The 12,015-nt window shown below is 32.6% G+C and overlaps 1 protein-coding gene across 1 annotated transcript; it reads left to right on the top strand.

Annotated features, from left to right (window-relative positions):
- Nucleotides 1-7,597: 7,597 nt before the first annotated feature.
- On the top strand, nt 7,598-9,834 carry LOC139489331 (myb/SANT-like DNA-binding domain-containing protein 4). Its single transcript, XM_071275641.1, has 3 exons — nt 7,598-8,021; nt 8,936-9,134; nt 9,591-9,834. Exons 1-3 carry the CDS (start codon nt 7,598-7,600, stop codon nt 9,805-9,807), a joined length of 840 nt encoding a protein of 279 aa, XP_071131742.1. The 3' UTR covers nt 9,808-9,834.
- The last annotated feature ends 2,181 nt before the right edge of the window (nt 9,835-12,015 follow it).

The following is a 12,015-nucleotide window of genomic DNA, read 5'->3' as shown; positions in this document are numbered from 1 at the left end:
GGTGGAGTTAGAGGGTTTTTCGGGGGGCCTGGGCCACCCCTTTTGTAGGAAAATTTTTGTTGTTTTTATAGGGAATCACTGAAGCATGAGTGGAGTTGGCTCCTTCTTAGGCAGTCAGTGGGCTCCCGCTTATGAAAATTTCTGGATCCACCACTGAAATTTTGAGTAAAGTTAGATAAGAATTTATGACAAATTATGTTGAAATTTGCACAGATAATGAATGAAAAATCTAGTAAATTAAAAAATAGGCACTATTATTAAAAGCTTTCCTTGCTTATTCACAAGGACATATAATATCCTCCATACTATTCCGATCTGAGTTTTTATTCATACATACATGTAGTCTGGTGCTGTTCCAAGTAGTCTTCTTTTTTCTGTTTCTTGAGAAGTATTTGTTTTACCTGTTCAGTCACTGTAAAGTGTTACAATTCATATTTAAACGCAACACATAAATAGTGACCAAAAGGGTACGGCTATCACATGAGAGAAGCTAGAAAAAAGTAAAATGTATACATTTTAAACATTTTTGTGGGACCATGAAAATGTGGTATATAGATAGATATGCATAGATAGACCATAGAACAACAAAGCAAACAAATTCAAAGGAGATGTACATGTAAGATGAATTATGAAAAAAAAGAGCCATGGCCAGGGGCCCTAAACTTGACAGCATTTGGTGTTGAACATGTAAAATGTTTGCATTGACAATAAATAAAGCCGTTATTAGAGGTGACCCAGGTCGCCTTTCTCTTAATCAGCTATATTAAACATATTTCTGGGCCGGGTTGAAAAATAAATGAAAATGACTTTGAAAAAAGCTAATAGAAATACACCAAATTTGGGAGACATCTATCAAAATGTTTGAAATAATAAGAAAGTTGACAAAAACTAAGCTTTTTCAGATAATCATTGATAATATACAGACTATTGCAGTCAGCCTATAAAAGACTCTTTGCCTCCTGAAATGTTTGCTTATACACTATGCTTTCCTATAATGATTTAAAATCAGTGTGATAGTTTTCATGAAGAACACTGAGCGTACAGGTATTATGACAAGATAAATGTTGTGTTACATGTATCTACCCAAATAAGTAAAATATAAAAATACTTGACTTCTAAAACCAGTTATTGATCTCCTGATTTATATCTCATCACTCTATGCAGATGCTGTGTGAAAAAAAAAATTGACTTTACCAGTATGCTTCTATCCATTGATTTGATTTTATTTTATTATTAATTATTTTGCTTTGAATACACCTTATTGCTACAATATGTATATGTCTGCCATTACAAACTGTACATGTACATCACAAATATTCCATGTAAAATGTTGATGTTTTAATACAAAATATATGATGCCACCAGGGTTCTCACTAACGCGAGTCCATGAGTCCTGGACTCATCAAAATCTGTCTGGACTCACCATTTTCAAAACTGGTGAGTCCACAGATGCACCAAGATTGAAATATTTGGTATAAAATGAACACAGTTAAACACAAATATCATCATTTTATAGCAAAAGTTTAAAAGTGATCTGAATTTAATGTCATTGCATTGCTCTATCAGGAAATGGAGACTAAAATATTACATTATATTGCAACATATTTTTTTCTTCCTGCTGTTGGACTCATCATGGCTCAAAAATCCTTAGTGAGAACCCTGGATGCCACAATGGAAAAGTAATTGTTGTATGACGTTAATGGTTAAAGAGGGAGATTCTCAGGTCAGCTGGGACAATAAAGGGGGGGGGTGTGACTTCTCCAGTCATGCTTCAGTGATTCCCTACATAATCAACCAAATAGTTATGTTCATCACAAAAAATATACTAAGTGTAAGACCTGATGATGTGAATAAATTGAAATCAGACATATCAAATGAAGTTTTCAGTGCTTTTGATATATCAATGGGCAATCTGATGAGTTAAGCCTTTTTTGACTGATTTTTATAGTTCATTCTTATGTTGTTCTGTTATACATGTATGACTGTCCAAGGTTAGGGTGAGGATTGGAATCCCGCTAACATGTTTTACCCCGCCACATTATTTGTGTATGTGTCTGTCCCAAGTCAGGAGCCTGTAATTTAGTGGTTGTCGTTTGTTTATGTGTTACATATTTGTTTTTCGTTTATTTTTTATATAAATAAGGCCGTTGGTTTTCTGGTTTGAACTGTTTTATATGTCATATTTATATTGTAGATGACTATGTTGTATAGGCTTTGATCATTGTTGAAGGCCGTACGGTGACCTATAGTTGTTAATGTCTGTGTCATTTTGGTCTCTTGTAGACAGTTGTCTCATTGGCAATCATACAACATCTTCTTTTTTATAATGACTGCTGATCACCACTGTGTCCATACTGGGACTATTATGGTCCAACAACCAGTGGCGGATCCAGAAATTTTCATAAGTGCAGGCCCACCAAATTTCCCAGAAAAGGATGGCATGCCCACTGGCCCCCTTCTAAATCAGCCTCCTGACAACTCCAAAGAATAAATCATCATGTACGAGTACATCAAAGATCATCAAACTGTCGAACCAACATGCAAACATCTTTTTGGGAGTTCACTGTGTTGCAAGTTTTTTGGGTTCGAAGGATCGTATAAATGATTGCCTTGGGGGTCATTGTCAAATATAGAGCTGTGCATTGTAAAAAGCTAAATTATATAATTTGCAACAGCTGACACTATAGTATCCTATAGTGCACTGAAACCCTTGCCAATAACAATACCGTGATGCTTGGTGTAGGCTTCTTTGCACATAAGAAACCATATTGCTCACCTTGTAATTTTTGTATTCTTCTAATCAGTATCGTCGGGTTTGTTTATTTACATTAGAAATCAAGTTTCAAGTTTTTTTTTCAAGTTTTTTTCAAGTTTTTTCAAGTTTTTATTAAATCAGGAAAATCAATACAAGTATAATGATGTCTTCCCCGACATTAACATGATATTACATCACATAAATAAATATATATTATGTATGACAAAATATCAAATCAAGGTTAAATGAATAAAATTACAAAGATTCAAAGCATAATTGTATGTAATGGCATATATTTTTTGTGTCATCAATATTTTGTGGGTTAAGTAAACTAATAATGGTTTCCATAACTTTTTCAGGGCACAGATCTTGTGAATTAAAATTTAGTTTATTAAATAGTTGTTTTCTATAATTTTCAAATTTTTTGCAATAAATAAGGAAATGTTTTTCATCTTCTATTTGATTGCAGTTAGAGCATATTCTGTTTTCTCTCTTAATTTTTGGTCTGAAATATCTACCCTTTTCAATCAAAAGAGGGTGGGAACTAATTCTTAATTTTGTAAGATTTCTTGTTATATTAGGAGAACATTTATAAGATAGATAATTTTGCAATTTAAATTCTTCTGAATAAATATTGGCATAGAAATGTAATTTATTGTCTTGTTCAATTGAACGTAATTTTTCTAGATTATGCAAAGTGTTATTAGAATGTTGGTTATTAATATTTTCCTTTAAGTTCTTTAAATTGAGATTATTGTCTGTTAAATTATATTTTTCAATAGAGTTAGAGATAAATTTGTGCCAAGATCTGTGTCCATCAGTATATAATGAATGATCTAATTTATATGTTTCACTAAGCAATCTGTCAGATGGAAGCTGTTTAAGTCGATCATAATATTTAAGGGCTAGGGTTAGTATATGATTCAAAGTAGGTTGTCTTCCTAATTCACACTTTACTGCCATATTTGAACTTCTCTTGTGAACTCCTAAAATATTTTTACAAAATTTATTATGAATTTTTTCAAAAGGTAATTTATCAATATTTGAGTCTTTTATATTGTAGTCACTAATCCATATTTCAGATCCATAAGTACTTATGGGTTTTATAAGAGTATCAAAAAGTTTTAATTTTAGTTTGTGATCTATAGTATTGAATCCAAATGTCTTAGAATGCAGAGAAAAAAGAGCCTTTAGGCTTTGTTTGTATAAGTGTTCTGCAGCATGTTTAAAATTTCCATTAAAGTAAATGATAATACCCAGATATTTATATTTCTCAACAATTTCAATTTCTTTGTTATCATAAAAAAAATTTAAATTTTTTAAAATCTTGTTTACCTTTACTGAAGATCATAATTTTTGTTTTATTTAAATTGACATTTAGCTTCCATCTATCACAGTATGTTTTAAGAGAATTTAAACAGGATTGAAGACCTTCTTTGCTTTCAGATAGTAACAGTAAATCGTCAGCATATAATAAGCAATTCATTCTAGTGTCTATAAGCTGCAACGGAAAACATGATTCTTGGGGAAAAATTGAATCAATGTCATTGACATATATATTAAATAAGAGGGGGCTTAAGCCATCACCTTGTCGCACACCTTTTCCTAATTTAGATGGCTCAGTAATAGTGTTATCTTTTTTTACAACAAATTTTGCATTATTATACATATGGTGAAGTAATTGGAAAAAATGTCCTTTTACTCCCAGTTTTAAAAGTTTTTCAAATAATCCATCATGCCAAATTGAATCAAATGCCTTGGAAAAATCTACAAAACAGGCATATATCTGTTTTTTATTTTTAAAGATATATTTGTTTAGTATTGTCTTTATTGTAAATATATGATCAGTTGTACGGTAATCTGGTCTGAATCCAGCTTGAAATTTGTTATATAGATTATGATCATCTAGGTATCCATTAAGTCTAGTTTGTAATAAGGAAGTGAAAAGTTTTCCGAAGCAGCTTGTTAGACCTAGGCATCTGTAATTATCACAACAATTAATATCACCATTTTTATGTATAAATGTGGTACATGAGATATTCCAGCAATCTGGAAATACACCCGATGACAAAATCCTATTAAATAAATTGACAAAGGAAGGTAATAACTTATTTTTACCATATTTTATAAATTCGTTAGGAATCAGATCAATGCCTGGTTGTTTATTGTTTTTTAACTTATGAATACCTTTACGGACCTCTCCACAAGTAAAGGGAAAATCTAGAGGGCCTGTATTTGAAAAATCTTGAGCTGTAGGTATAAAATTGGGGTTTTCATGTTTATCTGCTGCATATAAATCTTTCATATATTTGTGCCAATCAGAGATACTAATTGGATTAGTTTTAACAAGATTATTTTTTAATTTATCAATAGTTTCCCAAAACAATTTTGGATTATTTTCATGTAGAGTATCAAGTCTTGCAACTAAATCGTTGACAAACTTTTGTCTTGCTAGTTTCAAAAATTTGTTATATTCTTTGCGAAGTCTATGAAAATTACTTCGTATATATGCATTATTTGGATACTGTTGCATTTTCTTGCCTAAACTGCGAAGTTCTTTTTTCATAATAAAACAATTACCATTATACCAGTTATGCTTCTTTTTCTTTTTTTTTCTTTTTGAATAATTTGAATTTAAAAGATTTCTTTGCAGCTTTAATCATGATATTAGTTAAATGTTCAGTTAAAGTATTAATATCTTTTTCTGGATCATTGACTTGGAGGAGAAAAGATTGAATATCTTTCTCTTCATCATTTTCTAACAGAGATATGTATTCATTTTTTCCATCTTCAACACAAAATTTTCCTGGGATTGGAAAAGTAAAATTGTAATCTTGTTTGGAGTTATTGTTTAGATAATTAAAAGTGTTCAGACTAAACCATACAATGCAATGATCTGATAGTTCATTAGGGGGAAGTACATGTAGAAAAGGAAAACTATTTACAATGTCTTCACTGACAATAACATAATCTATATTACTTCTACCATTTGGACAAAAATAGGTAAAGTTACCTAGGGAGTCACCCATCGCTCTGCCATTAAGAATTCTCATTTTTGATTCAATACAAAGATCAATAATATTTTTGCCTTGTTCATTTACAATTGTATCCATGTTTTGTCTTATGGTTAATGGGTCATCTACAGAGTAGTTTGTTGGAAGATAATTATTATCTATATGTGAAATGTGGTCTAGTTCGATATAATCAAACAAATCTCCAGTCCGGGCATTAAAATCTCCCATTAAAATAACTTTCCCTTTTTGGGAGAAGTTGTCTATAGAGTTTTTCAAATTTTCAAATAAAGAATCATGATCAGGGGAAACTGAAGCCATTCTTGGTTTAATATAAACAGTGCAAATATAAATGTCATGGGGTAAACCCAGTTGAGTTTTATTTAATTTTATCCATATATAGTCTTTAGTAGATATAACTTTATCTATGATTTTTAAAGTTGAAAGTTCTTTTATATAATATACTATAATTCCGCCTGATCGTCTACCTCTTTTACCCTTAGCTTTAGTTGCATGAACTGTAATATGTGAGTAGCCAGGCAGAGAAATGTTTGACTTCCCAGATGTCCAAGATTCTACAATACTAAAGATGTCATATTTGTTATCAGCAACAATATCATTTAATTTTTCAATACGAAACCCATTGATATTCCAGCAGGCTAGATTTAGCATGATGATAATTATATATGTAAGTGAAAAATACAGGTATATACACTCAATAAACTCAGACTTCAAATACATGTTTGGTCAAATAATTAGATTTTATACATAAGATCTTCAAAAGAAAAGATAAGATGCTACTTGCATCATATTTATCTGTGCAGATAGAAAATATTTCTTGTATTAGGTATTTATCTATAACGTTCATTACATACATGGTAACTGTAGTAAAATATTTACAAACAGAATAAGAGAAAAATATAAAACAGTTCAAAAATGATATTTGAGTAATTAATTACCGAGTATCTCAAAATTTTATATGTACACTATAACATCTATAAACTACAATGTTGTTAACAAATTATATATTCAAAAGCCTCATAATCAGTTCACGGTCTCTGAACCAGTTGGGTTGACTAGATTCTGGAGGGACTAGTGGTCTTTGCTCACGGAAAGCATTCGCATTTGGACGATCATAAAATGAATGTTCAAAGTTAGCTGGCGAAAAAAGTCTGTTCGGCGTGGTATGTTGAGGTGGTAAGTGGTTTTTGCGTGGAGTTGTTAATTGATGAATATTTTCAGATTGATTTTAGTTATGGTAGTCTTTTAGTCCAAGAACTGGATTCATGTGGGATTTTATTGCACGCACAAGTTCAAAATTTCCACTGATCGATAGGTGTACTCCATCAGTATGATAGTAACGGTGGTTTCTAACATTGATATTGTCGTTTCGGACTAGGGATAGAGAGTTTGAAATTAGGCGTTCAAGCCTCGTGTTCACTATATCAACATCTTGGTTAAAAAGTTCTTCATTGAGACGATGAAATAAAGGAAAAACATGAATGTTAGTATTTGGAAATCTGTTGTTGACTAGATTCTTGAGAGTACTGAGGTGTTCTGCTGTGATATCTGGGGTCTGTTGTTCAACTTGTCGTTATTTTAACGATTGATTAAATTTAACGAGTCATTAAATCTTTTAACCAGTCGTTACATAACGAGTCGTTTATTTTCTGTTGTTCAACAATATTTAACGTGTCGATTAAATAATCAATGAATTAAAATTTAATCAACTGATTAATCAATGCGTTAAAATTTAATCAACTGATTAATCAAGTGATTAAATAAAACCAACCCATCATGCATTGTTCTGGAGCATCCTGTCTGTATAACAATGGCTGAATCTACTGAACAAAACCCAAGTAAACTTAAAAGACTGAAGAAGACCAACTTCACTGTGGCAGAGGAAGACCTGATCCAGCAACTAGTAGAGAAACACTCTGGTGTAATTAATGGAAAACTTACTAATACAGTGACCAACCAGTTGAAGAAGAAGGTATGGGACGACATAGCCATAAAAGTTAATTCTCTTGGAGTTGCCATCCGTACAGCCACAGAAGTTAGGAACAAGTGGAGGAATACCACAAGAGTGGCCAAGGCTGTGTACACAACTCACAGGAGTGAGTTGTTCAAAACTGGGGGAGGACCAGCTCCAAAACAACCTAGCTCTGCAGTAGGAAAAGTTATCGATCTTATGAAGGACACCACCAGCTTCAGGGGGATTCAGGGTGGACTTGAAACTGAATCATTCCAGACAAGTAAGTAAATATTTTTTAACACTTTGAAATAAATCCCCAAATGTGTTTTCCCCTTAATTAGAACTTCTCAAGGCTCTACCCTTCTTATTGAACTTTGTAAAAAGTAACTTGATCAGTTTCACTTAACATGTTTTTATTTATCATATAAAAACAAACATTTTTTGGCTAAATTTTGTTTTGAAGGTTCTTTTTATTGTTATTGTTAATTTTCAATGAAATTAACACAAATATTTGTATCCTTTTTAATACCGGGATACATAGTTTCCTTTCTTAAATTTTGGTAAAAGTTTCGTCTGCTCCGCCGTCACAACAAGTAGGGGAATTCCCAACTGATATCACGTGACTGATAACAATTTATTTTAACCAATATTTTCGATCATTAAATGATTGCCAACGTGTTTCTTGTTGGTTTGAAGGTTTTCCACTTGATATACTATTGAAAGATTGCATTTGCTTAAACTGATAACAGTTTTAAAGTATTATTTTCAACATTAGTTCACAAGTGGCTGCAGGTGCCCGCCAAGTCGTCTTTAAACTGGTATCTGTTGATTGATTAAAGGGAACCGCAATAGCTAATTTCGACCGAAAACCAGTCATGATTTATAATATTAAAACAGATACGGACTGGTTGTCATAAATCCGGAATAAAGTTGATCAATTTGTTGTTGCAGACTGAACCTATACAGGAACACATATTAGTTTATAGCTGAGACCCTTGATAATCTGAAAAGGGTTGAAATAGGGTCTTAATTAGTCTTGTGCAATATTTTTATCTTGAAATTTAAAGTAATTGTATCTGAATTCAATTGAATGATGATAGTATGCCTTTTCAATTGCCCCCCCCCCCCTTTTAGAATTAATAAAATATACCCAAACACAGTATCAACGAATAATTTTGTTCTCATTTATTACAGATCAACCATCTATCAATGCCACTTTGCCGGAAGAAGATGCCAGCCAGGATTTGTATGAATCTGCAGCATCTCTGATAAGGGACAGTCCACCCCCCTCCAGTCCACCAAGTCCGTCTCTGCTTTCAGGATATGACCCCATCCTGACACAAACAGTTGTTCCACATATTCAAGAACAAACAGATAGGACAGATAAGCAGAAGTAAGTTGTAAATGTAAAAAAAGAAGATGTGGTATAATTGCCAATGAGACAGCTCCCCACAAGAGACCAGAAATTAACAACTGAAGGTCACCTTAAGCCACCTTCAACAAAAACGATTTTTAGTTCATAAGTAGAATGAATATTTTCCCGAAATTTTTGATTTAAAAAAAATTATTTTTCTACCGTACTATGGGGATGTATACAAGAACTCTTTGAAAATGTGTTGTGGAAACAGGTTCCGCTAGATTATTTGGTCAATACTTCAAGTTTTCTTTTTTTACATTTTCATATATTTTTCTGACAGTTTCCCCCCACCTATTCACATATTTCAAGCCGGAAAACGTGACATATTCTGACTGGTTATTTGAGGGAACTATGACGTTGAATCGATCAATAAAAAGAGATGTAAAATTAATCGATCTTTTACAGAATTCATTATGTTTTTATTATTTGTAGGACAGTGAGAACACCTTTGAAAAAGGTAACAGTGCAGGATATTCACGACATGCAGTATCGTGCACTGCAAGGTAAACTAGAAATCCAAGAGAAGCAGAAAGTGCATATGGACTTGGAGAGGAACAAACTGGAACTACAAATTGAGCTGTTGCAGAAGTTAGTGGGTGGCAATTCTGAACCAGTTACACTCTCTCAGGCACTTGCCTCTATGTATTAAATGTATTAAATTCATTGTTATATTGTTGATTTGTATTTCAGAAATTACTATGAGGCCAACACATTCATTTAATTTTGTGTGCACACTCCTATGTAAAAGAAAATAGACCAGTAATTACAATTAAGCCACATATTGCACCTCCATCATTCAAAAAATAATAAGTGATACATGAATCAAAAAATTTTAAATGACCTTGCTTGGCTATACAGTCCTTGCACTGTCGGCCATGGATTGTGCCTTTTTTGGGCATTTAAATAATAATTTTTTTTCCATATGGTAATTGATATAATCAATTGGCAATCATACCACATATTCTTATTCTTGTACTGAAAAACAGTTTCCTGGCTACTGGGTTTTTGATTTCATAGGCGACTAACTGCTCACCATTTACTATACCAGTATTGAAGTCGCGAAAATGCACACTTCCTCTCTCAACACATTGTCACAGAGGGACGAAAGATACCAAAGGGACAGTCAAACTCATAAATCTAAAACAAACTGACAACGCCATGGCTAAAAATAAAAAAGACAAACAGAAAAACAATAGTACACACGACACAACATAGAAAACTAAAGAATAAACAACACGAACCCCACCAAAAACTAGGGGTGATCTCAGGTGCTCCGGAAGGGTAAGCAGATCCTGCTCCACATGTGGCACCCGTCGTGTTGCTTAAGTGATTACAAATCCGGTAAATAGTCTAATTCGGTAGGTCATATTCAAACTGATCATACAAAGATTTGTTACTATTTTCAAATTTCCTCATTTTTTTAATGAAAGACAATTTATGAAAATATGGAAAAATAAAAACATGCAATTTATTAGGCAAAAAAAGTGGTAGCAAAATGGTCCCGTATGCCTTTTCCGTCCTGTGGACCATTATAGGGTGGCATCTGAGGTTGATTGTCAATCAATTGTTCTTCTGCAACTTCAGGTTCATTCCTCATGATGGCAATATTGTGCAGAATACCACAAGCAATGATGATTCTGCAAGCTTTATCAGGTTTCATTCGGATCTGGAATACAATTTAAAAACGTTTATTTTAAAGTGTGACAGAATTACTATTTGTATGTAGCATGAATTAACATTGCTCATGAATAAGTAAATTTATTACAAAAACACTATAATTTAATTTAAAAAAGGACCAAATCAGACATAAAGCTGAACAAACTGTCCAACTGATGATGTACTGTAGCATTCACGATTTAATAAAGTTACAGTAATGACTAACTTGGAGCAGTTACCCCAAACAGGACTACATGAAGTAACCGAACTAACATTACCAATTTTCCAACTGGATCCCTGTTATCCGTATAATTTTAGGGTTTTGATCTGTGTGATAAATTGTCGATCATTGTGTTCTTGTCCTGGCTTGATATTTAACTGAGGTCAGTTTTATCAGCCCTTTAATATACAACTGATTTTTCATTTTTTATTTTCGGGTTAAAAATTATAGTTTCTTTTCTGGTCTCTGAGACAGCTTGTTCTTCTTGAAACTGACCAGTAAGAGTGCTTTGTTCAACTTTCATGCCTAAAATAGTTTGTTCCTGAATTCTTAATTGTTCCTGAAGATTTGCAATAATTTTGTTTTTCTCAGAGAGGCAGGTTTTTAGTTCTGATATAATATTGTTTTTCTCTGTATTAAAATGTTCTAATGCTTCAGTGTTTTCTTTCATATGGGGTGAGTAGGTTTTTGATTGCATTACTGTTATTTCACAAAATTGTTTTTGAAGCGCAGAGGTCAATTTAATGATTTTGTCGTTGATTTTTTCTTGATTTTCAAATTTTTCCCATAGTTTTTTAATTTCCTTATCTGGATTCTTTTTAGTTTTCATTTTTTGGGTGCTTTCAGCTAGGCAACGATGTAGTTCAGCATTGTCGAGGTCCAGAATATTTTCTTGGGATATTGCTGGTGTGTGAAAAGTGTCAGAAAGAGAATCTGTTTGTGAAACTAACTTCATAATAGTTACGTCAGAAATTGTCTGTTCTTGGACGTTTACATCGTCAGATTGTTTTAATTCTTTGAGAGTAGTCTGACTATTATCAAGTGCCGGTTCGTCTTTATTTTCTTCTATGTTGGAGTGGGCCATGTTTGATACCTCGCTTTTCAGCAGTGTTTTCACTATAAAGTTTTGAACTTTTATTTACAAATTGTTTCAAGACTGGAAATTCATTTGTGCCAAAATATTTGTAATGTGTTCCTTGC

This window comes from Mytilus edulis, chromosome 9 (genome assembly GCF_963676685.1).
Source record: "Mytilus edulis chromosome 9, xbMytEdul2.2, whole genome shotgun sequence".
Lineage (NCBI taxonomy): Eukaryota > Metazoa > Mollusca > Bivalvia > Mytilida > Mytilidae > Mytilus > Mytilus edulis.
This window is presented reverse-complemented; position numbering and strand designations above follow the sequence as displayed.

Coding starts and splice junctions, on each gene's coding strand:
- LOC139489331 (XM_071275641.1), top strand. CDS start 7,598: ATGGCTGAATCTACTGAACAAAACCCAAGTAAACTTAAAAGACTGAAG. Junction 8,022..8,935: donor AACTGAATCATTCCAGACAA/GTAAGTAAATAT, acceptor CATTTATTACAG/ATCAACCATCTATCAATGCC. Junction 9,135..9,590: donor GATAGGACAGATAAGCAGAA/GTAAGTTGTAAA, acceptor TATTATTTGTAG/GACAGTGAGAACACCTTTGA.